Genomic DNA, 26,734 nt, shown 5'->3' with positions numbered 1-26,734 from the left:
CTGCAATGAATTCAGTGGATAGTAATACAGTATGATGATCATCTCCCTCTTAAAATATAAAGGCATCTGTAAATATATAGGCTACTATACTAAAAACTAGTAGTAAGAATAATATTATATGGATAACATGTTTAAATACTATTAAATAATTAACAAAAGCAATTATTACAATTAGAATATATTAGACATCAATTTTTTTTAAATTATTTTTAAAACTATGGCTCTTAAAAGAATAAAATTAGCATGATTCATCTCAGAATTTTACATTGATAAGAATGTTCAGCCTTCGAGATGTAACGACGTTGATGTCATCGTAACATTATAAACTAATTTGTGTTCATTTTGACATTCATTTGCACATTTGTGATTGGTCTTTTCTTTCCTACTTAAATGTACATGACAGTTCAAAAATTTGTCAGTATGATTTTTTTGGAAGAAATTGTTATTTTCATTCAGCAAGGAATGCATTAAATTGATCAAATGTGACATTAAAGACATTTATAATGTTACAAAAGATTTCTATTTCAAATAAATGCTCACTGAAAAAAATGATTCATTGACTAGTTGAATTTACTAAAAAAAATTATGTTAATTGGATCCACATAATTGATTTTAGCTACATTTAAACAAATGCATTACGTTGAACTAATTCAGCTTAATGTATTTGTTTACATTACATCAGCTTAATTCATTGAATTTACTAAATGTTTTTATCGTAAGTGGTTCCACACAATTGATTTTAGCTACATTTTAACAAATGCATTAAGTTGAACTTAGTAATGCATTTGTTTAAATGCATTTTAATGCATTGTTTTTTTTTAGCAAATTCAACTAAGTCAATGAATCATTTTTTTCAGTGCTGTTAAACTTTCTGTTCATCAAAGAATCCTGAAGAAAATCAGTTTCTAAAAAAATATCAAGCAGCACAACTGTTTTAAACATTGATATTAATTAGAAATGTTTATTGAGCATCAAAGTTTTTTTTAAATTGTAATAATATTACAGATTATTACTGTTTTTATTGTATTTTAGATCAAATAAATGCAGCCCTTCTGAGCATAAGAGACTTACTGACAAAAAACACTTACTGACTCAATTTTTGAATGATACTGTACATATGTTTTCATACGCAGAAAAAAGCGGCATTTCAAAAACCTAAGCTTCCCTAAAACTTTAACATTGCTCTTTTCCTGTCTTGCAAACTCTACTATTTCCTTCATTAAATGCAAATCTGTTTCCTCATTGACACCTTTTGTTCCCTTCGCATCATGCAGCATCCATATGCAAAATATGGTCTTTAGTTTTATGCATTGCATGTGTGATTCAGTCTTTTTAATTTTGCGTAGGATCTGGAGGATCGCCTAAAGCAGGAACAGAGAGAAGAGTTACACGCTTTGAGAGAAGCCCACAGACAGACCCTGGAAATCCTTCGGCAGCAGTCGGACCAGGAGCTGCAGACGCTGCGCTTTGAGCTGGAGGATGAAGGCAAAGCCATGCTGGGTGAGTCATGCGCTCAAATTAACTACATCACCACACACCAGCCTACAAGATTTGTGCCTTTTATGGGGTCATTAAAGTCTTGTAGTATATTCATATGCACTGTTATCATGAAAGTAAAAGTCATTTTCACAGCCTTTTATATCCTAAAGCGACTCACAGTGCACTTATTACAGAGGAAATCTGTTTGCTCTAGGGTATGATTATAATAGCTTATAAAGTAGGGGCTTGAACCTACAACCTTTTGTTCACCACCCCAAAGCCATTATACCACATTAGGCTCTTAGTAGGCTCTAAATGCAAGAAAATAACTGTAAGGAGGATTTGTTTTTGTGTGTGTGTGCTATAGCTTCCCTGCGGTCAGAGCTCAATCATCTCCATGCCACTGCCATCGAACACCTGAGACAAGTCCACTTGAAGGAGAACAATGCCGCCAAACGAGAGCTGGACGACACTATTGAGCGCTGCAAAGAACATGTGAGCATTTTTGAAAGTTACAAAGCTTGATACATCAATGCTAAACCCAACAGGCAGACTTGATGGATGTAGACTCTTGATTAATTTCAAAATGAGAAATATATTTTGATTAATTTTTTTGGTCAGTCTTGCATTTTGTAAGAAGTAGACCGCCATACAGTACATGAAATGCATCATCTCCAATTTTCAGCCGCATTGTTTTTAAAACCTTGTATTTTTCTAAACAAATAGGAAAATAGAATATTTTAATATGTTGTGCATGTATGTGGTATTTTTGCCCACAGATGTACAATATTTGAGAGATAATTTATGTCTGATATAATCAGTGTTGTTATCGAAGGAAAATTGTTTTCGTTAATTGAAATAAAGCGGGAATAAAGTAAAATATAAATATTACATAAAAAAAAATTAGACATTGAAATTGAAAAAGTTGAAGTACTAAAAATAAAAATATATTAGTTTAAAATTAAAACATGTTTAAAAAAAAGCTAATTCAAAATATTAATTAATATTAAAATAGTATTGAAATAATACTAAAATAACATCGTTTAGAGTTAGTGGTTTGTTCAGACCTCTTTCATCATTTACTGTGGTTTCAAACCTTTATGACTTTTTCCTTTGGAACATATTTTGATAAAAGCATAAGTCTTTGTATTCAAGACATAGTTATGGTTTCTAACTATAGTATAGAGAGGCTTGAAATGGATGGCAGGCCATTATAAAATGTCTCTAAGCTAAGCTGCACTTTACAGAAATTTGAAGAATAACCACAATGAATAAAGTATGAGGTACTGAGTTCTGAATTATGGGAGAGCTCTTACCGTGACTTTCACCTCTTTCCCATTTTCATATTTGATTTATAATCTCCCTCCCTGTCTGTGTCTCTAATACTCAACTCATAGTCTCACTCTCTCTGGTTCATTTCACTTCAGCTAATACTTCAGCACAATTGAATCTCTTTTTATGTGACCTATATGCATATTTTGAAAGCCCCTGGGTCTGGCACAAAATCTTCTAATGCTTTTTTAAGAGAATCATTCCAATGCAATGGATTTATGAAAACTGCATTTGATGCCTTGTTGAGACGCACAGTCATCACTCTGTTAAAGTCTATCTGCTCTTTTGGATTTTGTGGATTGCCTCTCCAGGAACACGACCTTCTAGGGCGTTTATCTGACCTGAAGCAGGAGGTGAGCTGCAGAAGGAACCGGATCGCCGATCTGGACCATGAAATCCACTCGCTCAATGAGACCATCAGCACCCTGACCAAAGAGCTGGAGCTCAAAGGGAAAGAAGTTCTGCGGGTGCGCAGTGAGGCCAATATGCATATCAGGTACCAACTTTTTAACACCATCTGAGGATATATTAACGTTTTATGAGTCTGTTTTAACTTCTAGAATTACAGGACTGTCAGTTACGTGACTTGGCAGTAAGTGGACATACTTATTGAGACAACCTGAAAAATGGGTTTTCAATTAAACTTGGCTGCATGTACGTTTTTTTTTTAAAATATATATATATTTTTAAACCAATGCTACCTGACTAGAGAAAACAGGGAAAAGGGCTGTTGTCTTCCCTTTTGCCAGATAGGTAGGAAAACTTCAACACCCATAATGCTCTGGGCATGTTGCCGTCCAAGGCCACTCCCACCAGTCTGTTATGGATACGCTTGACCAGAGTCAAATACCGCCTTGCATAGTAGGAAATACGTCTAAGCAAACTTTTGGTCATGATGGTGTCGACTTGTATAGTTCCTGGGTGCAAGAATTCAAAGAGTAAACGTTTAGCGGGAGTGATTTACTTTCGGTTTCCAGTGAAATCTGAGAAACCTCCGTATTTGTTGTCAACATTTCAAACTGGATGACCATGAACACAGTGTTTTAAGTTAAATGGAGGGGAAAAACTGAAAAAATTGCCGTGAAAGCCCTGGAGCTGTCAAACTAAATGTGAATTTCTCATTCCAGGTAAAATGAAGAACGAGTAAACATTGTTCATTTACATATACTGTACTACTGATATTGTAACAATACAAAGCAGGTTGAAATTTGATGAAGTTACACTTTAAGACCAAACTTAAGCATTAGAATTCCTTCTTAACCACAGATGTTTAATGAATTTATTGGGTTGTTTCAAATATTTAGTTTAGTAAACAAACCTTTAGGAAACCTGTTTCCTTTGTTCTAGTTTCCCGCCAGTCATTTGTTACCATGGACATTCATTAACGTGCACACCTGACTGTAGTTGGTTCATTTCCAATGTAGTTTCTATTCCTTTGTCGGGTATTGTGTTCACGCTGTCACGTTGCCTTCTCATCGTGGATTACCTGTGTTTGTTTTGTTTAAATAAATACCTTTTTGTTTATTAGAACCTTTAAGACTTAGAACCTTTAAGGCCAGTAAAATGCCAAAAAGGCCAGAAACATAAAGGAACAGGAAATTGTGGCACTCAAGGTAATACTTTCGTGTTAAGGTTAGAGTACAAATGGTGAACATTACCGTCATCCCAGCTTTTAATAGCCTCATTCTATGCAAAAGCGAGCAACAGACATCTTCTGCGTGTGCAGAATCTTTTTTGGCTTTCATGAGCTATTAAATTCTAAAATCCTAAAGGTCAGTCTAGCTGAAACAGAAGCTAATTTAATATGAGAGGAAAGCGGATGGAGCTGTTTCCCACGCAGGAGTCCAATGCCCTCAGGCAGAGCTCTCTTCTCTTGATATCATCAGCTGCATTCTTCTGTTCCGGCTGTATAGAAGTATCAAGGTCAGTGGAGGTGTCTAGCTGATACAAACAAACAAATTTCCTTTGGTTTCATTCAAATGAGGATCTAATTTATGGCACACGAAAAGAAGAGTTTCTTTGGGGAACTGAGGGAATTTGTTCTAATAAATAATGGAGTTTGTGCGCCTCAGATTTGTATTTGTTGCCCAACTTATTTTCTCTATTAGAAAAACCATTTTGATAACCTTTCAGTGAACAGTTCTTAAAAGTCTTATAAAGAACCTTATGTAAAGGTTCCATGGATGTTAAAGGTTCTGATGTTAAAGGAACCATAGGTGCCAATAAAGAATATAAATAAATATATATATATATATATATATATATATATATATATATATATATATATATATATATATATATATACACTCACCTAAAGGATTATTAGGAACACCATACTAATACTGTGTTTGACCCCCTTTCGCCTTCAGAACTGCCTTAATTCTACGTGGCATTGATTCAACAAGGTTCTGAAAGCATTCTTTAGAAATGTTGGCCCATATTGATAGGATAGCATCTTGCAGTTGATGGAGATTTGTGGGATGCACATCCAGGGCATGCAGCTCCTGTTCCACCACATCCCAAAGATGCTCTGTTGGGTTGAGATCTGGTGACTGTGGGGGCCATTTTAGTACAGTGAACTCATTGTCATGTTCAAGAAACCAATTTGAAATGATTCGAGCTTTGTGACATGGTGCATTATCCTGCTGGAAGTAGCCATCAGAGGATGGGTACATGGTGGTCATAAAGGGATGGACATGGTCAGAAACAATGCTCAGGTAGGCCGTGGCATTTAAACGATGCCCAATTGGCACTAAGGGGCCTAAAGTGTGCCAAGAAAACATCCCCCACACCATTACACCACCACCACCAGCCTGCACAGTGGTAACAAGGCATGATGGATCCATGTTCTCATTCTGTTTACGCCAAATTCTGACTCTACCATCTGAATGTCTCAACAGAAATCGAGACTCATCAGACCAGGCAACATTTTTCCAGTCTTCAACTGTCCAATTTTGGTGAGCTCGTGCAAATTGTAGCCTCTTTTTCCTATTTGTAGTGGAGATGAGTGGTACCCGGTGGGGTCTTCTGCTGTTGTAGCCCATCCGCCTCAAGGTTGTGCGTGTTGTGGCTTCACAAATGCTTTGCTGCATACCTCGGTTGTAACGAGTGGTTATTTCAGTCAAAGTTGCTCTTCTATCAGCTTGAATCAGTCGGCCCATTCTCCTCTGACCTCTAGCATCAACAAGGCATTTTCGCCCACAGGACTGCCGCATACTGGATGTTTTTCCCTTTTCACACCATTCTTTGTAAATCCTAGAAATGGTTGTGCGTGAAAATCCCAGTAACTGAGCAGTTTGTGAAATACTCAGACAGGCCCGTCTGGCACCAACAACCATGCCACGCTCAAAATTGCTTAAATCACCTTTCTTTCCCATTCTGACATTCAGTTTGGAGTTCAGGAGATTGTCTTGACCAGGACCACACCCCTAAATGCATTGAAGCAACTGCCATGTGATTGGTTGATTAGATAATTGCATTAATGACAAATTGAACAGGTGTTCCTAATAATCCTTTAGGTGAGTGTATATATACTGTATATATAGTTTTACATGTGTTAACGGGTTTTGTTTCTACATAGGGCTCACGAACAGGATCTATCCAAGCGCCTTGAGAGGGAGATTGACGAGCTGAACGCTTCTCATAACAGAGAAACCCAGATCATGCTGTCAGATTTTAACAAAGCTCAGGAGCTGCTAAAAGACAAGATCTCTGCTCTGCAGATTCTGTGAGTCCCTTGATCTCCGTTACAGATTGAATATCAAATTAAATTGAATTTCAAAACACATCATTTTAATGTAATATTCTTATGAATATTTCAGAGACAAAGACAGCTAGATGAATCACTTTAGCTCTGTTCCAAAACCAAGCGAGCTGCCTTGCTGTCTAGCACAGTGTAGGACTTCTAAGGCTAAAATGGTACCTTAAATGTAATTGCTTCACATGAGATGAGACCTCAGCACTCCACCCATGAAGTTCTACGTATTGTTGATACTTCTTATAGTATTGAGCCATTAGCTTAACAGCATGCTAACGTCAAATCACACACATTGATTAATGTGGTGGTGGTGGCGCAATGGATAAGACACATGCCTTTGGTGTGAGAGACCTGGGTTCGAATCCACTGTGAGACACCAATGTGTCCCTGAGCAAGACACTTAACCCCTAGTTGCTCCAGAGGCGTGCGACCTCTGACATATATAGCAATTGTAAGTCGCTTTGGATAAAAGCGTTGGCTAAATGAATAAATGTAAATGTAAATGTAAATGTTAAAGTAGTGCCTTACATTTTTTAAGTACAATCAACTTGGCTATTTAAGTCATTTCAACTTAAATTACATTAAACTGACTTTAAAAAAACGAGTTGAATCTTGTATATCTAACAAAAAAAAGTTAAACATTGCTTAACTTATTTTGATGAGTTAAAGTTATGGAAAAATGTGTGTTATAACTTATTGGTCATATCATTTTTTATAGGAACAGATAGGGTCACTTTTGGCCCACAAACGATGGACGTTTTGATTGCAATAGAGTCTGATGTTAGCATGTTGCTTAGCATACAAAAATACTGTACATAACTTATAAAATATTAGGTGAAATGTTTAAGTAGATTGAACTGTTGCCAGAAGTGCCTGAACATTTTGGCTTGGAAGGCAGCTTGCTAGGTTTAATGCCAGAGCCATTGTTCTTACTGCAGTATAATTGTTAATGTGTATGTGTGCGGGGTGAGCAGGTTGGAAGGTACGGAGGAGAAGTTCAGGAATAGAGAAAGCCGACCGGAGGACCTCCAGGTGATTGCTGATCTCAGAGAAATGGTGTCTGAGAGAGAAACCCTGGTCAAGAAGCTTGTGGTAAGCGTTCACAGCAATGGGTCGCAGAGGTACAGCACCACATTAAAAGTGATATGTGTACTACTGTACTACTTCATATGTGTTTTTTTTACATGTCTTAAGACAAAAGTCAATATCAGTTCATTGATTTTTCGGTCTGACTGTGCCTCCTTTGTTCCAGGATGACAAGAAGTTTTATCAACTGGAGCTGGTGAACCGAGAGCCTGGCTTCAACAAGGTGTTCAACACCAATCCCAATGTCGGGGTCATAAACCCCCTTATAAAGGTTAGAGAGAGATACAGCCACACTGATAAAAGAGTACCACATAAACTGGATTTGATCTGATAGTAAAAAAAAAAGCACAAACCATAAACCTTTTTAAAAGCACTCCATCTATACAGTTCATGGAATCCATGAATATAATAAAAGAATACTTCAAAGGATTTGCCGTATGGGAAGTGTATTTTACACAGGTACCGCTGGAATGGGATGTTCTGCAGAGACTATTTATAGCCTTCTACTGTTCTTTTAGTTGGTCTAACTTACTTTCTTTCTGTTGCATTAGTTGTGTTTGTGCATTTGTCATTGTCTGTGTCTTATATTCTTATATCCATGTTCAAACATCAAGTTCTACCCTGCTTTCCAAGTCATAAGCTCTGTTCCAAAATCTATTGTGCTTCCTACATAGACAGCATCCATCCTAACCGAGATAAAACATTAAAGATTATCCATTCAAAGCACTCTACAAATCTAATCATCACGCAAAAATTGTTCCACACTGGAGATATATATAATACCTGGAGAAAACTATCCATTAGCATCTACCCAGTTCCACTAGAAATTGACATTAGCATGTTTTTAACGCTGCAACACTCATCTGTGATAGTCAATTATTTATTAGATATATGAAATATATATATATATATATATATATATAGATAGATGTTGATATATATTTTTAAAAATCTTACCCTGAACTTTTGAATGATTAAAAGTTACTTATGCTCACCATGAAGGCTGCATTTATTTGATCTAAATACAGTAAAACGGTATCATTGTGAAATGGTAATACAGTTTAAAATAATAAATTAATTTATTTGTGATGACAGCTGAATTTTCAGCATCATTACTCCAGTCTTCAGTGTCACATGATCCTTCAGAAATCATGCTAATATGCTGATTTACTGCTCAAGAAACATTTCTTATTATTATCAATGTTGAAAACAATTGTGCTGCTTAATATTTTGTGGAAATCTATGATACAGATGTATAGATAACAGTATATTTATAACAGCATGATGTAATTTTAATTACATCAAACAATTTCGTTCTGTTTTCCACCAATACTTTTTGTATTCAATTAAACATAAGTCTATTTATAATAAACATTTATTTCACCTAATCCACCATCTTATTTATTTTACATTTGACACGCACTTTAGCAATTTGTGTGTTTTCTGGGAATCAAACCCATGACAGTAAAACTACATAAACTGATTCATTTAATAGTTATCTTTTGAAACCGCCTTTGCTTCAGGACTGCACATGCGATGCCTTAAAATGCCGTCCGGTTGGGTAGCTCAGACTAGGTTTTGTAACAGGGCTGTAATCTGTCATTTCTGTTTCCTGTCCACATTCAAAATGATGTCCATTACCTTGTCATCATTTAGCTTAAAGCTACAGTTCGCCACAATCCCTTTCTGTGTGTGTCCTTTTAATGTAGCATAAGTATAGAAAACCTGCGAACAGTTTCGCCAGCTCTCCGAACCTAAGCGTTGTTGGGGCAGAAGGGATGGCGGGCGTCTCCGTCCCGCCTGCTTGCCTAGAGTCTGTCCCCAACTCCCCCATTCACCACCATGAGCTCAGGTCTAACAAACCTCAGCCCCCTCCGACCCCTCCGCCTCAGGCTGACTCCACCCGGAGGTGAGATTGTCCTCACGAGAGACATGCTTAAACCACAGAACTGTCTTGCCATTGGTCGGATCACACAGTCTCAGTCCTGTCCTGCAGTAATGGTAGACAAACCGTCAGTCTGTTGTGTTGATTAGACGTTTTAATACGAGAACACGGCCATTTGTGTCCGGAGTGAATTGTGGGTATGCTCATCTCACTCTTTAATGCATCTTGCCGGTGAAAGGCACACGTTAAAAATGTTTGTATTTTATGCTACTTTGTGTGCATGATCGATTGTGCGTAGCAATTCTGTTTCAATGTCCTTATTGTGGCAAGTTTGGCAAGAACATTATCACAAAGCGGACTGAAAGTTCACGTAAACTGTGTGTGATCACACAATGGCATTGGAATGTCAACGCGAGCATGCGGTTGATGTCATCACATAGCAGTCACGAGTATGCCTCCGCCCATTAGCTGTACTCCGCCCTTCACATCTCATGCATTTTGTTGTTTTGTGGTTTTAAAATGAGCCATTCAAATGATGAACGGCTATTCCTGGTATTTCTGTCCATGTTAAAATCAGGCATAGGAACATGATGTACACAGCTGAGAGACGGGAGATAATATTAGAGCGTTTCTGGTAGAGGGGCATATTTTATTTATCATTTCAAAGGAAACAGTTCAGCATGGCGCCTGTGATTCTTTGATGCTTGAACAAGGAGAGCAGTTTCCTATTGGTCAAGAGACACTGCTGTAGATACAGATGTCAAATTTTAGGATTATTCTTGATGTCACCAAAAAAGCAAAGGTCTATAGTAATGATGACTCTATAGAAATAATGTAAATACACATGGACAGTAGCCACCAAAAGTATTTAGACTCTTATAAGAATTGGATGTATTGCCACACTTTTAACTGTCTGAATGTTATTACAGATGATATAAAAATATAATTTTTCCATAATTAACTTATTTTTCTGAAATAGTGTATGCAATTACTTTAACCCAAAGTTAAAGAATGTATTTAATATTGCCTATTTGTGTCTTATTTTGTGTGATGCATTGTAAAAACTTTATGAACCCAGCTAACAGGGAACATTCTCAGAACTTTGGCTAACATTCAAGGTTCTCTCAAAGTAATGAAGAAACGTTCTTTCAGTAACATTAATAGAATGTTCATTCAAAGTTATCTGACCTTTAATAATGTTCTCAAAATGTTAGCAAAAAACATTGTTCATGGAATGATGTTTTTCTGAAACGTTTTAGTTGGACTTTCATCTAACTTTTTTTTAAAGGTTACTACTTCACAACATTCAAAACTAACATTCCTGTAATGTTTGCAAAGTTATAAAATGGAATGTTCACTTACAACATTTAAAATACTGGACATTTTGAATATTCAGGGAACATTCAGAAGTAATGTTTTCATAACTTAATGGGAACACTAGCAAAGTATTCTTAGAATATATTTTAATATTTTAAATATCTTTCTTTAGTACAAATCCCACTTCTAATCTATTGCAATGCCATTCAAAGTGTGGCTTAAGTGTCCACATACTTTTTGCGGCCACTGCACACAAATATAGCTTTTCTTAGATGGTATCGTCATGCGATAAAATAGCAACTCAATGTGGAAGTGTTTGATCAGGATGTTCAACTTCACTTTCCTTTAATGCTGCTGCAGTGTAACTGGTTGTGTCTGACTTTTCTGTGTTTTGTGCAGCCCTCGTAAGACTGAGGATTCAACTGTAGCACCAAAAGAACAGCAACCACAAGAGCTATTTTCACAGTACTTCTCCTTTTAAATTTTTCAAGACACTCAACTGAAGAGCATGTGAAACTGCAGTTTTCAATAGTCCATTTGTCTGTTCTTGATATCTCACTGTGAGTTTGTTATTTTCCCTTTTGATATGGGCATATACTTGATTTAAAATGAAATGCACATTCATTTCATATACTATTCATAAGTCTTTTCTGGATGGACTAAAACTGTTGGAATACCAATGTCTTGCCAGTTTTGAAATAAATTGCACAGACACTTATATATTTTGTATTATCCTGTCTTGTTACGAAAGAACAAACCAAGTGCGAAAGAAAAAATAATTTAAATAAATATAACAGCATGGTAGCAGGACTGCATGTCTTTGAACTCTATTCCCGCCATTCACAGAATTTTCTGTGATTTATGACACAATGCTTGTTTTCACTTATACAGTAGGGGGTGCTATTAAACATCTTCTGAAAGAGTAAGGACTCTCCGGGTCAAAACACAAGCGATAGAAGCATTGCTTACACATGTGCACTAACGCGATCATCAAACATTCAACAACTTATAAATCAAAACTGCCTAAGTTTACTGAATGAAATGTCGACCCAGGAAGAGGTATGGGACTGTACAAGCTTTGGGGGTGTTGATAGACTCGGGCTGCGTCCGAAAACTGATAAATGCTGCCTTCGGAGTTTGGAAGGCATCAAGGCACGTCCGAATGCAATGTTAGTTTCACTTCCTGTCTCCTGAGATACCTTCATTTGATCGATTTCTGAAGGCAGCAATGTATCATTCGCTGCCTTAATATCCCACAATCCTGTGCTTTCCATTCTGTGACAGTTGAGCTAGAAAAATAAAGATGGCGTCTGAAAGTTGCGGCTGGTCGTCAGTTTGTGTGTAAATGTATATTTCTGATCAACGTTTTCCACTTATGTAATTTCTAGCGAGGAATTACTATTGTACTCATTAAATATTATAGTTTTCGGACGCAGCCTCGGTCTACTCGGTCCGTTTTGATTATTGTTCTAAATCCAAACCAGACGTAGTCTTTGACAAAAACGAAATTTTCTCAAGTTTTGATTAAAAAAAGGAATGAAGCTTGAATAAAATGTTTTGTTCGTTTGTTTACCTCTTTCCCCGCCAGCATTAAAAAAAAAAAAAAAAAAAAAAAAGTTGCCAGCCTCCGCCAGCATTTTTTATTATTTATCATTTTCACCTAAATTTCATGGCCCCCAGAATATTTTGTTTTATGAGTAACTGACCATGCAATGTATCAAAAAAAGAACAGACCCTCTGCTTAAAAAAAAAAAAAAAAGCTTCACACATTATTTTTTCATCAACACTTGAATGTGGGTAAGTTTCATTAAAAAAAAGCAACGATTTGAACAAAAGGCTGAGAAAATCGTGTTTTTGTCAAAGACTACAATGTGCATAAGCAATGCTTTTATCACTTGTTTCTGATTCTTTTTTACCTGTTTTGATCCAGAGATTCTGTACTCTTTCAGAAGACACATAATAGCGCCTCCTACCGTATAACAGTGAAAACATTGAAAGATGGAAAATTTCGTCATTGGCAGGTAAAGAGTTAAAAGCAGAAGCTCTGTTCTTTTGATATGTTGTATGTTCAAATATTCATATGACAAAATATTCTGGGGGTGATGAAAAGTTTGTGAAAATGATCAAAATGCTGGTGCTGGCAACAACAAAAATTGGCAGGAAAAGAGTTACCGGAATAGTTTACCAAAAAATAATGTTTTTTTTCTTTCTGTACCAGCATTGTTCATAGTGACAAGCTGTCAAATAGGACAAAATTCATAATATTTGCATTATATTTCAAGTATTCTGAATACTATCTGTGCATGGGAAAAAGTTTTTTTTTACTTTTTTTATGTGTGTGTTCGTGTGTGTCTCAAGTCATTTACTCAAGTCACAGGTTTGTAAGGAGGGAGAGTATAAAGACTATTTTGTAGGTGAACTATCCGTTTAAATGCACTTTAAATACTTTATACAGCACTTTTTATGGTTTTCCACTGTACTTTCAGTGACTTCAACAGGATCTGCACATGGTTTATTTCTCGCAACTTTTGTTTAAAAAATTCAGTCAGTTAGAACATTTAAAACAAACATTCTTTTTATTGATTGTCCACATTTAAAAACATCCTTAAAATCCCCCTTTTTAGCTCTCTCTCTCTCTCTCTCTCTCTCTCTCTCTCTCTCTCTCTCTCTCTCTCTCTCTCTCTCTCTCTCTCTCAGATCATGTTCACAGGAAGCGTAAACAGTAAACAGACAGAGCGTTTAAGTGTAATTTACCTCGGTGCCAACATGCTCTGTTCCTCTGCATGTGAATAATATATGATTTCTGGCACTGACCTATAAATTTTGCATTTCAACACAACAATTACGAAAATGTTGTTTTCTTTGTGGGGATATTTACATAAATGACTGAGGGGTTGCTGTCCTCTTGTAGCCCACCCTTGGGAACAACTTTAGTCAGTAATTACAGCCATTTTGATGTTAATTCTTTGTCTTTTTGAACAGTTCAGATGACTGCTTCCTTATGGGAGGTCTGCATTCATATACGAAACATGAATCTGAATTTACCTAATTTTGGATTGGTCAAATATATGCTTATTGTTGTAGGAAGAATGCAACAAACATAAATAAAAAAATAAAAAAAAGCAGTGCCCTCATATCATCAGGAATCTGACATGCGCTGTTGCATCGTCATCGGTAGTACATTTTCAATTCCCTAAAATCGTCTAAGATCTTGTGCAGCTCATCTTGTGATTGGCCGGTTGTCATCTTTTGGTGTCACATGAGCAAGACGATAATGTAGATGAGCAGCAGGCAGATGAGGATGAGGGAGAAGTTGATGATGAGATCTTGTAGGTTGCGCTTGGTCTGCGGGTTCACTTCGATGTTGGACGCCCTGCGAATCGCTGAGCGCGTCATGTGCTGCACCCTCTCCATCCTGATGTAAAGACGGCAGGCTAGTGGAAGAAAGACGGATGGAGATTGCGGTGCTGTGGTGTTCTTGTGGTGCTTTATGGGAAAAGAAAGAAATTCTATTTTAAGAGGATGTGATACAAGTTTTAAAAATAACAATATAGCAGCTGAATAGACTTGTAAGTATTATCTTTGTCCTGATGTGGGAGGCTCAATCTTTATTTAACCTTCTGATGCATGATGTTCACTACAGTGGACATCACAAGCTTTTTGTAACCTTTCAGATTGTGATGTTACAGCCTTACCATAATTCTGTATCACTGTCCTCATGCTTTTTGTATTTTTAACCCTCATTCTCTCCTCGGGTCATTTTGACCCGAAATTATTTTTTCTTTCAAATTGAGTGTTCATCGGAATGGTCCAAGACCTTAGGACTTTTGTTGCATTTTTTTTGTCAAAAAATAAATAGAATCTGGCACAATCCAGAACAAACACAAATACAAATGAAGGCATGAGACTATAGAACATACCCAATGCAGAACACACTCACATGCATACACACACACATACACACATATACAATCAAAATGGCTGATGCATCATACCACTATTTTGATATTTACTGCTATTTTTTGTTGCAATAGAGAGATGTGCAACTCTTTTAAATACATAATTTTGGGGATATATATAGGTGAATGTTTTTTATATAAAAACATGCATAAAATAAATAATCTTTTTTTCGGGACATACATATTTTCGGGAAGAGGAAATTAATTTATTTATCAAATAAAATTGTTGCATTTTATCTTTATATATTATAATAAATTTAATTTATTTCTTTATACTATATAATTGTTCTATATTTATTTAAAACATTAAGGAATGTATTCCTATAATATCAAAATAAAAAATTTTGGTGAGAGAAAAGGTTTATATGTATATTATATAATTGTTAAATAAACTGTATTGTACAACTGTACAAAAAATAATATTTATTTCTTTAAAACATAAAGCAATTTTTTTCCTTTTTCTTTTCCTTCCTAATTTAACAACTAATAATTCATGTATAAGGGGGTTAATGCAATTGATCTACAAATTAAAGGAAATTAAAAATGCCATGTACTGTAGATATAACAAATACCCCTTAGCTCTTTATTCATAAAGGATTCTTTAATAACAATAACAATGGGAACCTTACAATCAGATTATGTAATTGTTTTTATTCATATTTGTCTTGTATATTTGCCAAAGTGATCTGATTAGCATGAACACTATATAGCAGCACTATAGTTTAAAAGATAGTTTAAAGAGCATTCACTGCTGTACTCTTGTACCCTCTTTAGGGCACTCGTGTTAAAAGCTGTGAAGGACATGTATTCGTCAGTGACAGCCACTTGTCTAACAGCTAACACTATTCTCTTATCAACTGGCTCCAGATATATGTGCTCAATACCTCCAAACTGCACATGCTCTGGACTTCGCCAAAAGATCACGTACAGTCAATCGCGTCACTTTAAATGTTGACACTTCTTTAAATTATATTACAGTCAACCATTGATTGTTGGTGCATTCTTTCGGGTGCTCTTTCTCATTTACTGATGTACGGGTTGATTATATTCCAAGTAAGACATTCCTGAATAATTTTCCAGGAACAGCATTCCTATTAACAAAGTTAATTGACCATTAAAAAGACAATGGTGGTGTCTTTCTCTATCGGTCTCTCTATCTTGCTTATCCAGCCTCGGGGGAAAAAAAAGCATTTCAGAGGGAAAATGTCAGTGCTATAACGTATTTGGATTGAACTAGAATTACAGAGACCCTGTGCAGTCCTTTAGTGTTGGATGAACAAACATTAGCTAGATGACAAAAATAAAAATATCAAACCAAAAGCAGAGTGGGTCAAGACTTAACTTGATCTCATTTTAAAGCCACCAAAAGTCAGTATTTATCAGGGCAGGGTTTGCATTCCAGTCCTGTGATCCAGAGACTATTATAACTGCTTAGCTGTAAGTAAACACTAGCATCTGTGATCTGACTGTATTGAAGTTGAATACAAAAGCAACTAGATTCGCCTTTTATTCAATTTCAAAAGACTATACAAAAGTGTACTGGTTGCGCAGTAAAAATAAATCGAATATCATCAAAGCACATTTTTATTCCCGTGAACCTACACTCTTTAAAACAAAGGTTCTTTATTGGCATCGATGGTTCCATGAAGAACCTTTCATATCCATGGTACCTTTCCATTTCACAAAAAGGTTCTTTAGATTATTAAAATGTTCTTCACACTAATTAAAAACTGTTCACTGAAAGGTTCTTTGGAGAACCAAAATGGTTCTTCTATCCTTAAGGATCCTTTATTTTTTAAGGGTGTATATTACAGTTCTTCATCAAATTATTGTTTGACTTTGACCGACTGTTTTCTGTTTACTGATTTGCATGCAAACAAATTTTATGATAGTGGTATTCCAGTACAGGATGCAAATGTTTTTGGTGTTCTTGCTTGACGGATCATCCTCTATGTCCTTCAGCATTGATATTTTTCATCTCTTCCGCTATTTTCTGATGTTAACCACATGCAATGACTAGCAAATCTTCAGAATATTACTATTTTAATATTATACCTAATTTTTAAATATTATTTTAGCTGTGATAGTGAATAGTTCAAGGGTTTTCTTCAAGTTTAAGTTTCAAGTTTCTTACCCGTTTAAATGGCAGCCAAAGAAAGAAGCAGTCCTTTTCAAATATAAGGAAAATTGTGAACCAGCTGGAAAATGTTGGATGTCGAAACACAGGCTCTCAGGACACGCTACAAAGTTTATAGGAGGAACTGAAAGGGGTGGGGAAAACAAACGGGAGGGCGGTAGATGCAAAGGGAACACATCCCCATCTCAAGATCACAGGATGGGCCTGTTTGTAGCGACTCCTCCATCCAGTGTTTGTTGTGATGACACACGACTGATGAAGGAAGTCAATGCTGGATCATTATCCTTCCAAACTCTAGTTTATAGTAAATAGAGAGGAGTGATAGAGCAGGACTGTTAGATTTTGCTGTGAAACAAATAAAAATGTATATGTAATAAAACAGAATGAATCCAAATATGACTAATACAAAGGTAGTTTAAGGCTCAAAGCTTTATCACTGTCTAAGGAACATAAATATTATTAATTATTTTAGCCATATTACATTTTTTCTCAAAAAGTGCCTCTGCTTTGCTAATATTCCCTTTCCTGCAGTGTGTAATATAGCTGTTTGTGAATGTCAAATGTCTGCAGTTTTGAGATCAAAGTGCACGATAAATAAAGCTATTGGCCCTGTCCCAAATGGCGCACTTCATGCGGACTTTCGGTCTCGTGGACTTGAATTGCGCGTGCTCGCTGAGTCTACGAGTCCGTAGGCCGTCCCATTCAGCATTTTACCGCTCTGAAGTGTGCTCAGCAGCGCCCCCTTTGTACCCTTGAAGCGGTCTTCTGCGAAGCCCGCATAGAAGCAGGCTCCACGCACTTTAACTACCCAGGAATCCTTGCGAAAGGCCAATCAGACAACAGATGGGAGGAGATTTCACTCACGGATAATTGTTGACATGGCTGAGAAGAAAATATTACGGTTTTTATGACCTAAATGTACATTTTACCAGTTGTTACCTACAGTTTATACAAACATTATGGTCATCGACCACCAGTGGTTGATGTCTCAAACATAATAATAGCGCGTTTAATTATACGATCGCATTATGATTCATTAAATAAATAGAACCGAATGTCAGGGCTTTACTGAGTCATATGTAAACATAGTATGAATATTGAAACCTGTAAATTGAAAAAAAATATGTTTAAATTATGTTTTAAAATTGTAATCTTAGTTCAAATGGAACATTATGTAGCCTATTATTATGTACAACTGTAGGCTATACATCCTTTAAATAAACATGATATATCTATTGTTTAATGCCCAGGTGATATGCACAATATCAAAATATAGAACTGTAAAATTAGGATGTGTAGATGACATGCAGATAAGACGTCGGAGCGCAAAAATGTGATTTCTCCTGGCCAACAACCAGGCCGTTATTTCCGGCGTGCCGATCGAGTCTGTCCCAAAAATACCTCTCAATGCGCCCTCGTGGACTCGCGCCAAGGGCCCTATAGGTCTGCACTACATGACGTCACCAAAGTGTGGACTCTGAGGAAGTCCACAAGTCCGGAGTGTGCCATTTGGGACAGGGCTAACGTCTCCTAAAGGAAAGAATCGATTCTGAACTGCTGGAACGAGTTGTCATTAATTCCTGTCTTACTTCCTGTTACAAACCTACATAATAATGTAACACATTTGCATAATTCTAGCCTATGGTCCTTCATTGGCTGCCCACGAACAATGTCTAATTTGACCCGCCCTCAAACACTGTATTTGCAGCTGAGACGGGAAGAGTTTGGTTTCAGGTTGTCGACATGTTGAGAAGACGCTGTTTCCAGTGCTGTGAATCCATTTGCAGGCACTTCAAAAGGATGAAGACTCGTGCTGGAATTGATATGGTAAAACCAACGCCATCATTCGTATCACTGTGTATCAAGCACTGAGGAAGCCTCCGGAGCTGAAATTCAGACACAGTAACAGGCTTTTTGTTTCCGACATTTGCTGTAAATGGTAGACCAATCACAACAGACTGGGCCATCTGACCAATCAGAGCAGAGTAGACCAATCACAACAGACTGAGCCATCTGACCAATAAGAGCAGAGTAGACCAATCACAACAGACTGAGCCATCTGACCAATCAGAGCAGAGTAGACCAATCACAACAGACTGAGCCATCTGACCAATCAGAGCAGAGTAGACCAATCACAACAGACTGAGCCATCTGACCAATAAGAGCAGAGTAGACCAATCACAACAGACTGAGCCATCTGACCAGTCAGAGCAGAGTAGACCAATCACAACAGACTGGGCCATCTGACCAATCAGAGCAGAGTAGACCAATCACAACAGACTGAGGCCCCGTTTACACGTACATGGTTATTTTGAAAAACGGAGACATTTCTCTTCGTTTGCGCCCTTCGTTTACACGCAAACGGAGGATTCGCCAATGAAACCGATTCTTTCTAAAAACTCCGGCCAGAGTGGAGATTTTGAAAATCTTCGTTTGCCCGTTTGCATGTAAACTGAGAAAAACGGAGTTTTAGGCAGCGACGTCACAGAATGTGACTATTTTCGGGATTCTGATTGGCTAAAGTGGGCTTGAGCTTCTCGTTACACTGCCACCTACAGGTTTGGCATGCTCTTGACAGCATATACACAGGTTCGTGTGCACAATGTTATTTTTGAAAACGAAGAGGGGTGAAATGTCCGTTTATGAAAATAGCCATCCACGTGTAAACGTAGCCTGAGCCATCTGACCAATCAGAGCACAGTAGACCAATCACAACAGACTGACCCTTCTGACCAATCAGAGCAGACCAATCACAACAGACTGAGCCATCTGACCAATCAGAGCAGAGTAGACCAATCACAACAGACTGAGCCATCTGACCAATCAGAGCAGAGTAGACCAATCACAACAGACTAAGCCATCTGACCAATCAGAACAGAGTAGGTCTCAGAAAGAAGGGGCTTAGAGAGAGTGAATCTTCGAACAAAAGGTTTTTTAGAATGAGAAATGAGGTGATGTGAAATGAATATTATGAGAATATTAAAGTGTATTTTGACTTTTAATGCATGTAAATCAATTGTAGGAGACCTCCGAAACAAAATTAGGAACCTTTAAAATACCATAATAGGGGCACGTTAATGAATTTACTAATATATTTATTTATTTATTTTTATATTTATTTATATACAATATAGTTTTTACAGTGTGATCATTATGATATAACATCCTGAAAAAAATATTTTCATCACTAACTTACATAAACAATTATATATATATATATATATATATATATATATATATATAATATAATTATCTTACATCTTATTATTACATAAACAATATGATTTTACATGTGATCTTATAACATGCAAATGTAAAGAAAGTTCCTCAAATGTAAATGATGATGCATGTTCACATTTATTCTGGGTTTTAATACATGCTGTTTGCATGAGTGATTTTATGCAAAACTTTTGGGGCTCGTATCAATTTCAACAGCAAATATATTTTGAAAATTGCTGTAGGGGATACGAAACTAAGATTGTTGATGCTGAGAAAAAAACAACAACAATAGGGCCGTGCGGAGACTCCTTTGTGTTAAGGAACTTTGCAGGCTTTGGAGAACCTAAATCAAGCACAGGATAAATATTTGAAAAGCACACTGCTCTTATCTAACAGCCAAGGGATGCGTACAGGAATGTGTGCTGGATGTGTTTTCCCTGGACTTGACTTTTGCTGTCTTTGGCATGCCTCCACGTCCCGCCATGCCGGGGCACAAGTGTGCGATTCCACAGCGTAAGCCCTGGTAGCTCTGCGGCCTCTTCTACAGTAAAACTACAGTAATGAACGAGAAGGTGTCAGTGCAATGATGAGTCATCACAGATGGATGAATTAAGCTCAGGATAAGGCCGACTTTTATCCCATCCTGCTATAAAACCCGAAACACCTCTAGAGTATTTATCAATCACTCTCTGTGGATTTACTTGATGCTGATTGCTGGTTAAACGCAGTTTTAAAAAAGGAATAGGGCTCAGGATGCGCAAGAGATCATGTGGTGCGTGTTTGTTTTTGCTCTCGGTTTTCAAAGCTTCATCTGTTTTCTCACAGCTGCAGAGAGCAGAACTTGTGTCAGTCGTCAGTGAAGATGCAGAGGACCCATCATCATCCAGTGCTGTCAACACCTCTTGGTTATAGCAGATGGATGGCTCTGAACAGAAATGTCAGGTCAAGGAAGGTGCAGCTTTTCCACAGGATAAGGGATGAGGCCTGCGTCGCGTGTCTGACACGTAGCAATGACATTCTGCAAAGGTGGCGTCTGGTGCGCCGTGGCAGAAGAGGCCAAAAGATTAAGTTCTGGGTGTTTACACGGGTTATTTCCACAGGGGTTCACAGCTTTGGTCTGAAGCAAAAATGCTGAAATGTTGATTTATTAGAGCTTTGTTGATCCATGTTTCAGACTAATGCTTTGCTTCAGGTTCTAGATTTGATACAAAAGTTTCCTTGTAAGGGCTAAAACAAACATATTTAATTAGTAACTATTTATTTTATTTAAAATGTTCCAACCCATTAGGACCCAAAAATGTATATTATGAAATATTATGAAAAAAATGATTCGTTGAATTTAAAAAAAAAAATGATTTTAAGTGGTTGCACACAATTGATTTTAGCTAACAAATGCATTAAGTTGAACTTAATCAATTTTAGTTCAGCTTAATGCATTTGTTTAAATGTAGCTAAAATCAATTGTGTGCAACCACTTACCATAAAAAAATTTGATTAAATTCAACGAATCATTTTTTTCAGTGTATATACACTGTTCATGCGTTTTAAGAAATTCATATTTTTATTTAGCATGCAAGGGTGTGTTAAATTGTTCAATAGATATTTATAATGTTACAAAATATTATATATTTTATATAATTGCTGTTGTTTTGAACTTTCTATTCATTAAAGAATCCTGAAAAAATGGTTTCTACATCCAAGATACATCCTGCATCATGGTTTCTACAAAAATATTAAGCAGCACCACTGTTTTCAACGTTGAAAATAATAAGAAATGTTTCTTTTTAAATGTTTCACAGGTACTGAAGACTGGCTGATGAAACCTGGCTTGGTTACACTTTATTTCAATGGTCCACATTAGATATTCTCCTAACTATCAGTAACATGTCAACTAACTCTCATTAGAGTATTAGCAGACTGTTCGGTTAGGGTTAGGCGTTACGTTTCGGGTTAGTAGAATAAATTGACATATAGCTGCAAAGTTACTTTAGTCAGAAGAATTACTGGTAGTTGACATGTAGTTGACAAGTTACAAGTAGAATGTCTAAAGTGTGCCATCGTAATAAAGGGTTACCATTATTGCCATCACAGGATAAATTACTTTTTAGAATATATTAAAATAGTTCATTTATATTGTAATCCAATTTCGACAGTATTGCTGTTTCTACTGTATTTTGCATGAAAAACATCTTACCCCAAACTTCTGAACTATATAATATAATACTTCATGTTTTCTTCATTGTTGTCATTTTTAACTTTACAGTTTGAATCTTACATTTTGGGACCCATTTAAGGATTAAAATTGTATTAATATGGCCATAAACTGCATATATCTAACAAAAAATCCAAATTATGAACATTGTCTGAACAGAAACATTTTGCTTTTTTGGTTACACTTTATTTTTAGGTGACATAGTATGTACTTAAGTAAGTACTGAGTAATATTAATTAACGTTACTTAAGGTTACAGTTTGGTTTAGGGTTAGTTACTTGTGCATAATTTACTGTTATTACTATGTAGTAACATGTTTTTTAAAGTTTTTAAAAAGGTGTCTTAAAATGTAATTCATTTGTCCTCTCGTAAGTCCATAATTTAGTGCATACAAGTCATTGTATTTGAAACAATGTTTATTCTCGCTGCAAGTGAATCTGTTTAATCTAGTCTGAGTCATTTCCCTACATAACGTTTTATCTAGTTATGGTTATGGATTTTAAGAATGAGTGCATGTCATGCAAGCTGCCTCGTATAGCTTCCTTCTACCATGTGAAATGCTATGATGATGTTCAACTAAAATAGATGCACACAGCCTTTGTTATCAACATCAGAAGATATGAGAAGCGTGCTCTCGTGCCTTTTAAAAATTTGATGAGCCTATTTATTTTCCATCGCTATATGGTTTGTTTCATTTTATTTTTTGCATTTAGCATTGTTTTTTCCCCTGCTGTTTCATCATGTAGTGGCACTAGAAGTGAATTATTACATCCAGGCCGAAATTGGAATTGAATGAGATATGTTATGAACATGAAGAAGTGAATATCTGCGTATACGTGAGTTATTAGCAGGGTTTTCAGGGACACAAGCAGACAGATTAACACAGCTCTGTAAATTAAAAAGCTCTCAGGAGGGATTTGGAGTGAATGGAGAATGCCTTGAACTATTTTTATACACGTGCACATTCACATCTGCCCTTATAGGGGAACTGAGACACAGCTGGACACAATATTTACTAACCAAGAGATTGCAAAATAAGCATTTCTTCATGATTATATTACTCTAATTATTGGTTACTTTTAATCAGTTGCAGTAAGATGTTTGTCAAAGCACCGCGAGTCTTATTCTAGGGATTTTCTTCAACCGCTTGTTGGATATTGCAAACAAGGGTCTCCCAGAATAAACTTCCTTTGTTCCCACAAATCCTCCACACTCTAAATAAAACTTGCACAGCGATCTTAGCATGGCTGTGGTGGGCTGATCCTGGGAGAATCCCCCTAACCAAACTTTCACTGCAGTCCCGCAGCTCATGCAAACACTCCCAGTCTTACGTGTTATAGCAGGTGTGAGGGATTTTCAAACATTTGCAGAAGCATGACAGACCTAGCTTTAAACGTGTTTAGAAAATGACCTCACGGGTGCTTGATTATAACAACTTCCGTAAAAGTATATGCTGCCAGTACATTTTTGTTACATCAAAATATGATAAGGATGGCCTGTCAAAAAGCAGGGCTCTGTGATGATATGAATGTATAGTATACACTTCTCATGTGCCACTCATTAAAAATGTTTCCCCAGACCTCATGAATTTAAGCAGCGGGCCTGTGAAACAGTGTGGAATGAGTGTCATGCTGAAGGGATTGGCCTTGGCTCAGAGTAAATCCAGATTATTAATCCATTGATTCTCGGTCTGGACAGTGCTGTCGTCGTCCTGTCTTGGATTGTATATATATATATATATATATATATAGTTTAGAGTCAGTATTATTTTTTATTTTTTTTAAAGAAACTATACTTTTATTTAGCATGGCCACATTAAATAAATCAAAAGTGACAGTAATACAACAGATTTCTATTTTAAATAAATGCTGATCTCGTTTATTCATCAAATAATCCTGAAAAAAAGAGTATCATGTTTTCCACAGAAATATTAATCAGTTTTCAATATTGATAATAATTAGAAATGTTTCTTGAGCAGTAAATCGGGATATTAGAATGGTTTCTGAAAATTCAGCTTTGATCACGGGAATAAATTGCATTTTGAAATATATTTCAGTAAAACAGCTATTTTAAAATGTAATATTTTACAAAATTACTGTTTTTACTGTATTTGATCAAATAAACACAACATTGGTGAGCATAAGAGACTTCTTTCAAAACATCAAGAAATCGTATATATATTGAAGTTAACGTGAAACAGCATTCACAACTTACATCACTTTCATAATTCAATATGTTTATGAAAATATGTGTGGAACTTGATTTTATCCATCTGCATTGGGAATTGATTGGATTATAAAAAGTAGGTCCTACATAAAATTAAGTCTGCAATTTTGACTATTGTGGACAATTAAACTGCATTCATAAAAAATATTTTATTTTATTTTACTATAGGTGACAACAGTTAAAAAAGAAAGACTATTAAAAGGTAAATGGGGTCAATTCTTATTGACTCATCATGCTCAGCTACTGTACATACACATATGCATAAATCTTACCTATAATTGACATCAAATTGTTTCATAGATGGCATTTACTGATATCGCATCATTGGGGTCTCAAATACCAAGCAAATAATACATCAGTAACGCTAACTCTAATATTCATGCTCTGCTCTTTTGATCTGCCTGTGTGATATTTTAGGCCTGGCGAGGAGACAACTTGGACAAAGACAGTGGAAAAACATTTCTGCTATTTATAAGGTCTGATTAAGATTCAGAGCTTCTCATGTGATAAAAACATAAACAAGTACATCTAGTTCATTGTCACATCACAGGGTCAGTCACAGGGGGCTTTGTGGATTTAAAGAGCAGCCCCTTCTCAACGGGACCGGCAGCTTAATTAGACACATCACTGAAAGTCCTCTTGTTTTCAGACATCATGGTCCTCCTGCCTCATGCATGTTTTGCATGCTGCATGCATGCATTAACCCACAAAAGGCAAATGATCAAAACCACTATCTCTACTTTATAATCAACATGAAGGGAGTCCTGGTCCTCAGAAAATGTCAGCTTGTTTTTTAGGTTATATAAGCAAATCTCTTTTGTAAACACGGAGCGTTTTTGAATCGTTAATGTTCTGTAAAATGGAGCTTGAGAAAAATTTGTAAAGATGAGGGATATAAAAGAAGATATTTTGAGATTATTATTTATTTTTTTGTCCATTTTTAGGAAGTCAATGATGACCAGAACTGTTTGGTTCCCAGCATTCTTCAAAATATCTTCTTTTGTGTTCCTTTGGAATGCCATACGGGGAAAATTATGGGAAAAGTTTTTTCAGGTGGGCTTTCCTTTTAAATAATGCCTAAAGCCCACAAACTAAACTGAGGCTTCATCTGATATCGCATACTATCTTGGAACTTATTTTGAATAAGTAATTACTTCGCAACCACTAAAAAAGTGTGTAAAAAGAATGTAAATACTACATCTGCCACTATCATGTGACCACCAGTGTCAGTTGCATCGCTTCACTGCCATTCACAAATCCTCTCCCGTGGCCTCATGGGATAGTAAAGTGTCCATATGCACACTTCAGAATCTCAACGGAAGTAGTAGGTCATCCGGGTACTTTTTGCCTACTCTTTTACGAGTACTGTGAATTCGGACATACTTCTTTTGTCTTATACTTTTTTTCACCAATACATATATATGGAAGTATGGAAGGATTTTGGAAGAAAAAGTGTAAAAAATGTATAAAACAAGTTATATGATCAATAAGTCATGACAACATATGTTTTTACATTGCTTTAACTCTTCAAAATAAGTTGAGCAATTTTCAACTTTTTATAAGTTATACAAGATTCAACTAATTTTTTAAGTCAGTTTAATGTAATTTAAGTTGAAAGGACCTACATCCAAGTTGATTGTACTTAAAAATTTAAGGCAGCAACTTTTTTTACAGTGTAGATCAGAGAGAAAAAATGTCTTATTTATCTCCATTCTGGATGAGACTAGGAATATATATTTACTAAAAAATGATATATGTGTTGTTGGGACACAGGAAAGACGTGTGGTGTTTACAATAAATGTACCGAGAAACTGACTTATGCATGTAAGCTTTAGCAAACCAATTGTACAAGGGGTACTACTAGAAATTATACTGTAAAGATTGATAAATATATCTTATCATGCATACATAAAAATACACATGATATCTCTGACTTTAGTTAAAGCAAAGGTTTTGTGAAGTATCGCCACCTAGAGGGGAAGTCAGGTAAAACACGCATTAGCTGAATGAAAAACATGCTGTTTGATGCCACTGAAAATCATTTAAACCAGTTTAGTTTGTAAATATCATACTGTAAATGTGATTTTTGTTTAGTTTATAACTAACTTATTTTCAGCATGACAGA

The 26,734-nt window shown here is 36.1% G+C and overlaps 2 protein-coding genes across 3 annotated transcripts in view; one reads left to right on the top strand and one right to left on the bottom strand.

The window, feature by feature from the left end:
* Window positions 1–11,574, top strand: part of fam184aa (family with sequence similarity 184 member Aa) — a 31,303-nt gene extending 19,729 nt beyond the window's left edge. The window contains exons 11-18 of one of the 2 annotated variants that reach the window (XM_084096878.1): window positions 1,347–1,500; window positions 1,847–1,974; window positions 3,123–3,307; window positions 6,392–6,538; window positions 7,543–7,660; window positions 7,821–7,925; window positions 9,364–9,563; window positions 11,256–11,574. In XM_084096878.1, coding sequence (XP_083953004.1) covers window positions 1,347–1,500; window positions 1,847–1,974; window positions 3,123–3,307; window positions 6,392–6,538; window positions 7,543–7,660; window positions 7,821–7,925; window positions 9,364–9,563; window positions 11,256–11,337 — 1,119 coding nt within the window. In that variant the 3' untranslated portion in view covers window positions 11,338–11,574. The remainder of the gene's footprint in view (window positions 1–1,346; window positions 1,501–1,846; window positions 1,975–3,122; window positions 3,308–6,391; window positions 6,539–7,542; window positions 7,661–7,820; window positions 7,926–9,363; window positions 9,564–11,255) is intronic. The other variant, XM_084096877.1, reaches the window with a different exon arrangement.
* A 1,839-nt stretch (window positions 11,575–13,413) lies between these two features.
* Window positions 13,414–17,077, bottom strand: pln2 (phospholamban 2). Its single transcript, XM_084096879.1, has 2 exons — window positions 16,950–17,077; window positions 13,414–14,342 (listed from the first exon to the last, which is right to left on the bottom strand). The coding sequence occupies exon 2, from the start codon at window positions 14,268–14,270 to the stop codon at window positions 14,112–14,114; it is 159 nt and encodes a 52-aa protein (XP_083953005.1). The 5' UTR covers window positions 14,271–14,342; window positions 16,950–17,077; the 3' UTR covers window positions 13,414–14,111.
* Window positions 17,078–26,734: the final 9,657 nt, after the last annotated feature.

This window comes from Abramis brama (genome assembly GCF_963993115.1).
Source record: "Abramis brama genome assembly, chromosome: 21".
NCBI lineage: Eukaryota > Metazoa > Chordata > Actinopteri > Cypriniformes > Leuciscidae > Abramis > Abramis brama.
This window is presented reverse-complemented; position numbering and strand designations above follow the sequence as displayed.

Excerpts from the sequence above, each read along its gene's own strand:
- pln2 (XM_084096879.1), bottom strand. The coding sequence starts at position 14,270 with ATGGAGAGGGTGCAGCACATGACGCGCTCAGCGATTCGCAGGGCGTCC.